Here is a 13008-nt window from a genome sequence, read left to right as displayed (position 1 = left end):
CTTTGAATAATATATATTCTTTCATAGTGAACGTTTTAACTCAAATCGTTGCTTCTGGGGGGGTTCCTTCCTGGAACAACATATTTTCAGATGGGGGGGTCGGTGGCCAAATACAGATAATTCTAGGGGTCCTTGACATGAAATATTGAGCACCACTGATATAGAAACATGAGGTATTTCAGAAAACTGTCAGGATTTAGAAAACATTTTTTTAATGTCAATGTCACGTCTAAATGGGAACTCTTTCAGCACCAGTTTTGGCTTTGATTGCCAATTAGCCCATTATTAAAAAAGAAAGAAAAGTATTTTATGCATGTAATGTGCATGTCATCAACTGTACACCAGATTAGAGGAATTTTCAAAATATGGATTAAAAAAAAACTCGTCCATGGCAATCAGTGCATAATTGGATTCAACTCGTCTTAACGTTTATGGCACTTAAACTTTAACCCATTCTGGGCGGGAACCCCTTTTGGTGTTAGCATTATGTTATGCTTTAGCTATTGAAAAATAGCAGATCTACAAGCTCATAGCGCGCCACCGAGTGGCGCGCTACGAGCTTATAGGTCTGCTATTTTTTGAAAAATCTACGACATAGAAGACATTTTTAGAATCTGATCTCAGGTCAGAATGAAAACTGTCAGGATGTAGAAGACATTTTTTTAATCTGATCTCAGGTCAGAATGCAAACTGTCAGGATGTAGAAGACATCTTTAGAATCTGATCTCAGGTCAGAATGGGTGTTAAGTGAAGACACTGACCATGTTCTCCTGCATGTGGGCGAGCGAGGGCAGGCTGAAGAGGTCCTGGACCAGGTCCGGCGAGACGCCCTGGCCCAGCCAGAGGAACATGTTCTGGCCGTTCTCCAGGAGGAAGACGCCGTCGGCCGCCAGCCTCTCCTCCGAGCAGCGCAGAGGGGCGGGCACCGCCTCGCTCTCCAGCTCCATGGTGTGCTGCAGAAAGAAGAGTTTAGAGGGAGAATTAAGGACGGTGTCAGTGGATCTTTTCTTTTTTCCCCTCCCATCTACACCGGTGTTTCTTGTCTCCCCAATTTAGTCCTACTGCGTTGTATCCTTAGAGTATATATGAATAGAGATGGCATCCGAGTTCTCCTCCCATCCACTTGCATTAAGTTGCTCAAAAGCGCATGAGGCGATTTCACTCCTCCTTCCGGGTAGGAACAGAGTGCATTCTGGGATGGATTTGCCCCCAAACACATGAACGCGCTGCCGTTGAACGTGCACAAACGCGCACGAGCGTGCTGCCGTCGTGAACGTGCACAATGATAGTCAACGGACCAGCGCGTTCGTGTGTTTGGGGCCAGGCTGCAATACCTTCATTCGGCCACTATGTCCATTTCGCCTCAGGGTTTCCTCTGGGTGCCGTCTCTATTCATATATACTCTAAGGTTGTATCCTACGGACTCACCAGCAGTGTTTTTGGCAGCACATTTTCATTTTAGTTTAGTCATAGTCTTTGGAATAAAACGACTAAATTTCGTTTTAGTCACATTTCAGTCACCCGGAATGTTTTAGTGTTAGTCTAGTTTTAGTCGACTAAGTGTCATGCGATTTTAGTCGACAATTTTTTCACTTGCTGAAAATAGCCGATCTACAAGCCCACAACTGGATCTGTTGTGGGCTTGTAGATCTGCTATGTTCAGCATGCAACCAAAGTGTAAAATGAGTTAAACTGGATCTCTTGTCCACTATAGTCCCTTCCTGACATTTTAGTCTAGCTTTTATTTGTTGACGAAATTGTCAGTATATTTAGTCTTAGTTTTAGTCACCATAGCTTAAGTTTTCATTTAGTTTCCATTAAGTTTTCCTCAGTGAAAAAAAGGTAGTCGACGAACCGAATTTCTCGTCTAATATTAGTCGACAAAATCAACACTGCCTGACAGTGAGGATGACTTCTAGCCTTTTGGACCCCAGGAAGACATAGCTGGTTGCTATGGCACCAGCGAATGGGGATCCTTAATGAAAAATCCTCTCACCAATGGGACGAGGCGTGGGTAGAGCAGCAGCTGTGTGTCTTCTACTCCCATGCCCAGGACGGACAGCCTCTGCAGGGCTCTGTCGTCGGTGCAGAGCTCAGTGCTGCCCACTAGTGGAGAGGTCTTCATCAGACTGTTCATGTAGACCGGGAACACCTTCATGGCATCAGGCAGGATCAACTGCACACACACACACACACACAAATGGTAAATGGTAAATGGTGCATTTATATAGCGCCTTTATCCAAGGCGCTTTACAGAGATTGTGCATTACATTCACCCATTCATACACCGATGGCAGCGGAAACCATGCAAGGCACCAACTAGCACATCGGGAGCAATTAGGGGTTCAGTGTCTTGCTCCAGGCACTCTACCCCTGAGCCACCACACACACACACGGACACACACACACACACACACACACACACACACACACACACACACACACACACACACACACACACACACACACACACACACACACACACACACACACACACACACACACACACGCACACACACACGGATAGCCCGTTTTACTTTTAAATTAATGTATAACGCACAACCTTGTCATACGACAGACATGCTGTATTTGAACTGTAAACACCACATTTGTGTTGTAGTTATAATAATAATAATAATACCTGGGACATATATAGCGCTTTTCATGTTATGATGTAATGCCAGTGCAACATGAATTTAGGGCTGCAGCTGTTGGTTATCCTCTGAGAGAGAGACTACTTTTTAGATTAATTGTATAAAAAGGGAAAAAAAGCATAATAAGCATAAAAACAAATAGCAGACCTACAAGCTCGTAGCGCGCCACTCGGTGGCGCGCTATGAGCTTGTAGATCTGCTATTTTTCAATAGCTAAAGCATAGCATAATGCTAACACCAAAAAGGGGTTCCCGCCCCAAAATGTGTGAAGTTGTGCTACCGTACCTGGCTGGCAGCAGAGGGGCTGGCACAGTTCTTTCTGTAGCAGGCCAGCATGTGGGCGGTCTGGTTGACCAGGACCTCCCTCACGTTCTTTATTGGCTGGTTCAGGATGGCGCGGTAGGCTAAACGCACCAGGACGACAAAACAAAACAAAACGTGGTTAGTTCAGGATGGCGCGGTAGGCTAAACGCACCAGGACAACAAGACAAAACAAACCGTGGTTAGTTTAGGACGTCGCGGTAGGCTGAACGCACCAGGACGACAAAACAAAACAAACCGTGGTTAGTTCAGGATGGCGCGGTAGGCTGAACGCACCAGGACAACAAGACAAACCGTGGTTAGTTCAGGATGGCGCGGTAGGCTGAACGCACCAGGACAACAAAACAAAACAAACCGTGGTTAGTTTAGGACGTCGCGGTAGGCTGAACGCACCAGGACAACAAAACAAAACAAACCGTGGTTAGTTCAGGACGTCGCGGTAGGCTGAACGCACCAGGACAACAAAACAAAACAAACCGTGGTTAGTTCAGGACGGCACGGTAGGCTGAACGCACCAGGACAACAAAACAAAACAAACCGTGGTTAGTTCAGGACGTCGCGGTAGGCTGAACGCACCAGGACAACAAAACAAAACAAACCGTGGTTAGTTCAGGACGGCACGGTAGGCTGAACGCACCAGGACAACAAAACAAAACAAACCGTGGTTAGTTTAGGATGGCGCGGTAGGCTAAACGCACCAGGACAACAAAACAAACCGTGTTTAGTTCAGGACGGCACGGTAGGCTAAACGCACCAGGACAACAAGACAAAACAAACCGTGGTTAGTTCAGGACGGCACGGTAGGCTGAACGCACCAGGACAACAAGACAAAACAAACCGTGGTTAGTTCAGGATGGCGCGGTAGGCTAAACGCACCAGGACAACAAGACAAAACAAACCGTGGTTAGTTCAGGATGGCACGGTAGGCTGAACGCACCAGGACAACAAGACAAAACAAACCGTGGTTAGTTCAGGATGGCGCGGTAGGCTGAACGCACCAGGACAACAAGACAAACCGTGGTTAGTTCAGGATGGCGCGGTAGGCTGAACGCACCAGGACAACAAGACAAAACAAACCGTGGTTAGTTTAGGACGTCGCGGTAGGCTGAACGCACCAGGACAACAAAACAAAACAAACCGTGGTTAGTTCAGGACGGCACGGTAGGCTGAACGCACCAGGACGACAAGACAAAACAAACCGTGGTTAGTTCAGGATGGCGCGGTAGGCTGAACGCACCAGGACGACAAGACAAAACAAACCGTGGTTAGTTCAGGACGGCACGGTAGACTAAACGCACCAGGACAACAAAACAAAACAAACCGTGGTTAGTTTAGGATGGCGCGGTAGGCTGAACGCACCAGGACAACAAGACAAAACAAACCGTGGTTAGTTTAGGATGGCGCGGTAGGCTAAACGCACCAGGACAACAAAACAAACCGTGGTTAGTTCAGGACGGCACGGTAGGCTAAACGCACCAGGACAACAAAACAAAACAAACCGTGGTTAGTTCAGGACGGCGCGGTAGGCTGAACGCACCAGGACAACAAGACAAAACAAACCGTGGTTAGTTTAGGATGGCGCGGTAGGCGGAACGCACCAGGACGACAAGACAAAACAAACCGTGGTTAGTTCAGGAGGGCGCGGTAGGCTAAACACACCAGGACAACAAAACAAAACAAACCGTGGTTAGTTCAGGACGGCGCGGTAGGCTGAACGCACCAGGACAACAAGACAAAACAAACCGTGGTTAGTTTAGGATGGCGCGGTAGGCGGAACGCACCAGGACGACAAGACAAAACAAACCGTGGTTAGTTCAGGAGGGCGCGGTAGGCTGAACGCACCAGGACGACAAAACAAAACAAACAGTGGTTAGTTCAGGATGGCGCGGTAGGCTAAACGCACCAGGACAACAAGACAGTTGCTCTAAACAAACGTCCAACAAACAAACAAACAAACAAAAGTCCATAGACTTGGCTGCTATATGACGTCATTTTAAACGCCAGACGTTGGGAGGGGATAGCGTCCCTCCCAAAGTCCACGGACCTTGCTGTTTATATGACGTAATATCGAAAGCTAGATGTTGTATTGGATTTGGACATCGCCCTCTCAAACAATAAAATAAAAAGCGAAGGGTCAGTGAAAGAGGGTCTGTGGAGACTTGGCAGCACTCAGAGAGGGGTTGGTGGCACCGTGAGACGAACGGAGGACAACCGGAGGTCAGCAAAGTGCAGGTCTGTCACGTTCATTACAGAACCAGGCCTAAAGGTTCTTGTACACTTACTTCATTATGGGGCAACATATGGTTCTCATTTCCAACAATCGTCCCTCTTTTTGAATACTCATCAGCCTCGATGACAGTAGATTACTCAGTGATTTATGGCGCATGCTCGGCAGAGGTCGAAATCATAAGCGCCGTATATCAGCTTAGGTTAGGTGTGTCTGAGCTCAATTTCACAACTTTTCTTTTTTTTTCTCCCCCCTAAATGTGTGTGTGTGTGTGTGTGTGTGTGTGTGTGTGTGTGTGTGTGTGTGTGTGTGTGTGTGTGTGTGTGTGTGTGCGTGCGTGCGTGCGTGCGTGTGTGCGTGCGTGTGTGCGTGCGTGCAAGGAAAGGAAAGGTACTATGTTTACCCAGGGTAACTGGACTATAAGCTCAATAACTTGTTTACAGCCAGGCCCTTCTCATAGAACATTTCATGGTAGGGGTTCAATGCCGTGAGTGTGTGTGTGTGTGTGTGTGTGTGTGCAAGGCGAGTGAGTGACTCACCTGACTTGGCAAAGAAGTTAATGAGGGAGTCCGTCTCACAGCTCTTGTAGAGCTCCATCAGCTGGGAGGAGCAGTTCAGACTGAGGTTGTGGATCCGGAGACGCCGCTGCCCGCCCACGGAGGTGTAGAGCAGGGCACACTGGGAGAAGAAAAACATGAAACGTTAAAGAACCACCATTCTTCTGTGCGTTAGAATCTGGTCTCAGGTCTCAGAATGGGTTAAAGTCATTTCTGGAGAGTGGAAAGAACACGCCGTCCGTCCGTAATAGGCACAGCATGTGGCTGTGGTTCGTTGTGTAATAATGGACGGTCCATTACATGATGACACAACCACCAAGTCCATTTCATGGACTGTGTGTGTGGAGGTTAGTGGTGGTCAGTATGACTAAGCTAAGTACGTTCACTCTGAGTGGCTGTTACTGCATTTTATTAAAAAGAAATTCACACACATTTCTCTCACTCCACTACATTTCTAATAGGAATATTGTAACTCCACTTCCACTTGAATTAACCACAGTAGTGAAAATAGCCGATCTACAAGTTCAAGTACAGGCGTGAGCTTGCCATTTTCTGTATTTTTGAAAATGTCTGGGTTTTTGTTTTTGTCAATCCATTGACGGCAATGGATTGATATCGAAAAGAAAATGTACTTGGTCATTTGCACTGTGTTGTACTGTATTCTTTATTCTTCATTAGGATCCCCATTAGCTTCCACAAAGTGTTCACTATATACAGTCCTCCTGGGGTCCAGTATATACAGCATAATACTTTGCCCATGGCTGGTGAAGGGTTCTCCTCACTGTCATAATCTGATCGCCCATGGCTGTGTACTTGTACTGTACGTGAGATAAGACACAGTGTACTTGATATGTATCGTGTACTGCCTGAACTGTAGCATATACTTTATAGTTAGGCTACGAGACGAGAGACATCTTAGACAGCAAGGTCAGCCTTGCTGCAGTTAGCGCTTATTATGTCTCAAGTGTTGTTGTCAAGTCATTATGATCCAGTACTATATTTATGTTCCTGTGTGTGTGTGTAATAAACTGTGTGAGCCTTTAGCGCGATACTGTCTCGTGTCGCATTATTGTTCTCCCGGGGCCCGCCAACGCTGTCGCCGTACTTTTTTCTTTTTCGTTTATTTGGTCGGGACAGTGTATATCCCATTCTGACCTGAGATCAGATTCATACGAGGTTTCCACTGGACACACACTGGTCTGATTAACCCATTCTGACCTGAGATCAGATTTAAAAAAATGTCAGACCTACAAGCTCGTAGCGCGCCACTCGGTGGCGCGCTATGAGCTTGTATAGATCTGCTATTTTTCAATAGCTAAAGCATAACATGATGCTAACGCCAAAATGGGTCCCCGTTCAGAATGGGATATTGATGAATATTACATAAAAAATGCAGTGTAAATATACCAGATTTAGCAAGACTTGCTAATTTCCATCTGTAGTCCCCAGACATCAAACATCAAACAATACAAACAGGACTGACGTACAGGACATAGCATACAAATACCTAGTACATTTCAAACGTAATAAGACTAGTATAAGAATAAGAAATAAGAAAAGATTAAACTATTAGATAAAACTATTATTAGGGTAGGTTTACTCTAAATCTCTCTATAACACAGCATACAAAAGAAATACCCCTAAAATAATCATGAATGGTTGCAGCTTTGGTATACCAAAAGTATATACTTCAACGGGATTGTCACACAACCACCACCCAGCCGGCACACACTACCTGTCTGTCAGAACCACACACCACCCAGCCTGGTTCTGTCAGAACCACACACCACCCAGCCTGCACACACTACCCATGTCTGTCAGAACCACACACCACCCAGCCTGCACACACTACCCACGTCTGTCAGAACCACACACCACCCAGCCTGCACACACTACCCATGTCTGTCAGAACCACACACCACCCAGCCTGCACACACTACCTGTCTGTCAGGACCACACACCACCCAGCCTGCACACACACTACCTGTCTGTCAGAACCACACACCACCCAGCCTGCACACACTACCTGTCTGTCAGAACCACACACCACCCAGCCTGCACACACTACCAGTCTGTCAGAACCACACACCACCCAGCCTGCACACACACTACCAGTCTGTCAGAACCACACACCACCCAGCCTGCACACACTACCAGTCTGTCAGAACCACACACCACCCAGCCTGCACACACTACCTGTCTGTCAGAACCACACACCACCCAGCCTGCACACACTACCTGTCTGTCAGAACCACACACCACCCAGCCTGTACACACTACCCATGTCTGTCAGAACCACACACCACCCAGCCTGCACACACTACCAGTCTGTCAGAACCACACACCACCCAGCCTGGTTCTGTCAGAACCACACACCACCCAGCCTGCACACACTACCTGTCTATCAAACCAGACGAAGGTCCAGTACTTAGAGTTTACAACACTCACCTGTATGATGGCTCCGGTCTCCAGTATAATACTGGTGAAGGGTTAATAATTCTCCTCACCTGTATGATGGCTCCGGTCTCCAGTATATAATACTGTTGAAGGGTTAATCCTCCTCACCTGTATGATGGCTCCGGTCTCCAGTATATAATACTGTTGAAGGGTTAATCCTCCTCACCTGTATGATGGCTCCGGTCTCCAGTATATAATACTGGTGAAGGGTTAATTCTCCTCACCTGTATGATGGCTCCGGTCTCCAGTATAATACTGCATGGTGAAGGGTTAATAATTCTCCTCACCTGTATGATGGCTCCGGTCTCCAGTATATAATACTGTTGAAGGGTTAATCCTCCTCACCTGTATGATGGCTCCGGCCTCCAGTATATAATACTGGTGAAGGGTTAATCCTCCTCACCTGTATGATGGCTCCGGTCTCCAGTATATAATACTGGTGAAGGGTTAATCCTCCTCACCTGTATGATGGCTCCGGTCTCCAGTATATAATACTGTTGAAGGGTTAATCCTCCTCACCTGTATGATGGCTCCGGTCTCCTCGCTGAGGGTGTCGTCGTGTTTGAACTCCACGGTCACAGCCTTGTCACAGTCCACGGCGGCCATCTCCACGTCCGTGGTGTTGTTCATGTGGATGGCGCCGAAGAAGTCCGTGGCCCGGAAGCCTGGGGGAGGGAGAACAGCAACCCATTTAGGCCTGACGTCGAAATTTAAAAACAGTTTTCTGAAAAACCTCATGATTCTGTATCAGTGATGCTCAGTATTTCATGTCAAGGACCCCAAAAATTATATGTAATATGCCCCCCCATCTGAAAATATGTTGTTCCAGGGACCTCCCCAGAAGCAAAGACTTGAGTTAAAATGTTCACTCTGTAATAATATATATTCAAAGATTTGAGGCACATTTTCACGATTTTTCAAAAATAGCAGACCTACAAGCTCATAGCGTGGCACCGAGTGCCGCGCTATGAGCTTGTAGATCTGCTATTTTTCAATAGCTAAAGTATAACATAATGCTTTAAAACACCAAAAGGGGTTCACCAGTGTAACTGTAAAGTGGTACTGCATAAACAAAGATGGTACATTGGTTTGTGTAATTACGGAAATCTAGATTAATTCACTTTCAAATTAAAAGCAAGTCATGATGATGATGATGATGGTGGTGGTGGTGTGTGGAGACGGAATTCTCCATAAAAGACGACTGCTTTCTTTCGCATTTCTTTTGTGACACTGCCACATACAATGTGTGAAATAATGTTTTTCCTGTCCTTGTATGAGTATTGAAAGAAAATGAAACATTCTGGGGGATAACGAGGGAATATATTGGCTGAAACTATGGTTGAATATTTAACACTGAAATGCAGTGTACGGAGAATATAATATATTGTGTTTTGTGTAGTTGAACCATTGGTCATACATTTTCTGTTGACAAAATGACATAGTTTGGTCACAGGGGGCGCTGTGGGGCAAAAAGCATTTGAGCAATAGTTCCAGGAATAGTTCCTATAAAGGAGCAGGAAGTGAGGGGCGGAGCCGGGGTTCCATTTTGATTCAGTTAGAAGAGTGTTTGGTGTTGACTTGTTGTCACTTGTGTTTGTCAAACACACTCTTATCAAGCCAATACTAAGCAAATATCAGAACTTAACTCAAACCGATACGCAGTTTGACCGAAGAACTTTGGATTGGGGAAGCAGAAAAGTTTGGTGGGACATTTCTGAGGCTTGGTGCTCTAAACAAACAAATCATCAGAGTTTGTGAACCAGCAGAGGAACCAGCAGAGGACTCCTGACTCCTGAGGTTGGCTGAGGAGGACATACCTTTTCTTTTTCCGGTAAGCAATGCCTTGACTTTTGGTTTTATAACTTCTTTTTTTTTTACTACTGTATTGAAGAAAAGAGAGGAACTACAACGTTTGGGATACTTGGATTACTTTTGGGGGATTCTTTTGGGATACTTTGACTCCTTAAAAAGGGACATTAATTGTTGGAGGGGAAATTCTGAAGTGAATATTTTCATTTACATTTTGAAAGGACATTGATTTAATTATTTTTGTTTGATCTACCTTTTAACCCATTCTGACCGGGAACCCATTTTGGTGTTGGCATCATGTTGTGCTTTAGCTATTGAAAAATAGCAGACCTACAAGCTCGTATCGCGCCACTCGGTGGCGCGATACGAGCTTGTAGGTCTGCTATTTTTGAAAAAAAATCGAATCTGATCTCAGGTCAGAATGGGTTAATCAGACCAGTGTGTGTCCCGTGGAAAACCTTGTATGAATCTGATCTCAGGTCAGAATGGGTTAAACAAGATAAAGATATTGCAATTTAATCTGAAAATAAATAGTTTAGTGTTTTCTTTTGCTCTACAATACAGTTCCACTTACTGTTGCAGGTAGCCGCAATTTGCAACGCTAGACTTTTTTAATAATGGGATGAATCTAGAGTTGCAATGCCCTCCATTGACTCCCCACTCATCCAATTAGCTTTTGCGATCTGCTTGTCTTAAACAACGTTAAACTCACCAACATTGCAGCTCTAGGCCAAGCTTGAATTATCCTCTTTCAATCTGCCGAGCTTTTGTGTCATAAAGAGCAACCGTAGACATGTTATGAGCTACTTTCTGTCAAGAAATTCTGTGAAAGTGATTATCTAAGTGTAACCACCTGTTTCGAATTTGCACATAATGCAGGAGGCAGCAGCGCCACCCGCTAAAAAAAAAGAAAAAGGCTTCCAAACTGCAACACAGAAAAAGAATCGCATGCACATAATTTCTTATTTTATGACACAAAGGCTCGGCAGATTGAAAGAGGATAATTCAAGCTTTCCCTACAGCTGCAATGTTGGTGAGTTTAACGTCGTTTAAGACAAGCAGATCGCAAACGCAAATTGGATGAGTGGGGAGTCAATGGAGGGTATTGCAACTCTAGATTCATCCCATTATAAAAACAATCTAGAGTTGCAAATTGCGGCTAAGCTGTGCTTACAGTATGCTGCACTGTACTGCAGTGGTTCCCAAACTTTTTCACATCAAGGACCCCCAAATTGACACCAATTAGCCCGCGGACCCCCATTTGAAGAGATATGCCACTGCCAGTGACCCCCATAAGAGGAGATTTTTACGGCTCTAGCAGTGATTCTCAACCCGTTTTAATTTCAAGGACTGCCCGGTTTCAAATGCATTAGTCTACGGACCCTCCATTTAATGGCATTTTTATCTCTGAGACACCCGATTTATATTGTAAAGTCAATGTTAATTTAACTCAGAGAGTGTACAAATGGACCCTAATGGGTCCATTTGGTTGGTACACTCTCAGAGTTACAGTTCAATAAGGGTCCATTTGGCTCCTATAAACTATCATTCAGCTGGGGACCCCCGTGAACCCCCTCAAGGACCCCTAGGGGGCGCTGTGCCGTACCTGTGCTGGTGCGAACACGCATGATGGCGTCGAATCCGATGTTCTTCTCCACGTCCTTCCTCAGGTCTCTGAGGAAGTGCTCCCCATCCGACTCCACCTGCAGCACACAGAGTACATGTCATGTCTGCTTCATCCACCAGGGGGCAGTGTAGTCACTTTTCAAACAACTCTGGGAACACTTTTGATGCCCTTTGCCAGGCAGAATGGGATTTATTTCACCATGTGATGCATTTAATTTGAATAAGAGTATTTAACCCATTCTGACCTGAGATCAGATTAAAAAAATGTCTCCTACATCCTGACAGTTTTCTGAAAAAGCTATGTTTCTATGTCAGTCGTTCTTCGATTTTTCAAAAATAGCAGACCTACAAGCTACTCGGTGGCGCGCTATGAGCTTGTAGATCTGCTATTTTTCAATAGCTAAAGCATAACATAGTGCTGCTAACACCAAAAGGGGTTCCCGCCCAAAATGGGTTAAACCAAATAAACCTCAATGCCAACAAAGCTAGTCTTACATAACAGGGATTTGTGGAACTAAACTGTTCAGAACAGAACTACTTTATTATTTCCCACAACGATGACTTGATGAATGTCTGGCTCACGGTGCAGTGACAAATTCTTTCATTTATCATCAACGGGTTTGATTGTGGGCCTATTGCTCATATGTGACTAAATCTGACTGAGGGGCTGCCATTGGATTTTTTTCATATGTCATATGAAAGCAGGGAATCATAATTCAAATTGACATATTGGTTGTTCAGTTTGAACCACCAGTTTTGGAGAGTAATGTGCAGAAAACAGCGAGTTGAGAAAACAGGCTTGAAAGGTTCACTTCTGTGGTCTCTAACATTACACCTAGCTAAATTTATTGCTGCATTGATTTCATATTTACATGTCGATTTCAGCTCTGACACTTATTTCAGACATGCTCTAGTATCTGCCTGTGCTATTAACTCATTTTGGGGAGAGAACAAAAATAAGTTTTTCTCCTCTGGTGAAAAGCTGGAGTTTTGCGCGATGGCAGGCTCTCAGTCAAATCTGGTCATATGATGTACGAGTTTAATATTCTCTGAGGCTGGTTCTTTACCACTGCTCGTTGGAACATTCCTTTGGGACAGTGCTACGGCTATCAGGGCTCAGAATGAACAGTGTCCTGTCGGTCTACGTTAAAATAAACGGAGTCTGGGTATGGTAGAAATAAATCATGAAATCGGTGAATTACAGTCTGCTCTGTGCCGTAACCAGAGGCGGACTTACCATTGGGCTAGGGTGGGCTACAGCCCACGGGGGCCCACCGACATTGTAAAGTATTGCAATCCAATTCAAGTGAGATTTATGTTTAGTTATTGCACATTTAGAATTATGGTTAAAACATTG

At 45.2% G+C, this 13008-nt stretch overlaps 1 protein-coding gene across 1 annotated transcript in view; it reads right to left on the bottom strand.

Moving 5' to 3' along the window:
• The window catches only part of sec24d (SEC24 homolog D, COPII coat complex component), a 57549-nt gene that overhangs the window by 4904 nt on the left and 39637 nt on the right, over positions 1-13008 (bottom strand). The window contains 6 exon segments of the mRNA XM_083789406.1: positions 762-953; positions 1997-2176; positions 2940-3058; positions 5742-5880; positions 8736-8881; positions 11632-11728. Of these exon segments, the coding sequence (XP_083645532.1) occupies positions 762-953; positions 1997-2176; positions 2940-3058; positions 5742-5880; positions 8736-8881; positions 11632-11728 (873 nt within the window).

The sequence above is a fragment of the Protomyctophum parallelum genome (assembly GCF_964188405.1).
Source record: "Protomyctophum parallelum genome assembly, chromosome: 18".
Lineage (NCBI taxonomy): Eukaryota > Metazoa > Chordata > Actinopteri > Myctophiformes > Myctophidae > Protomyctophum > Protomyctophum parallelum.
Note: the sequence above shows the minus strand (reverse complement) of the source record. Positions and strands in the feature narration are given on the sequence as shown.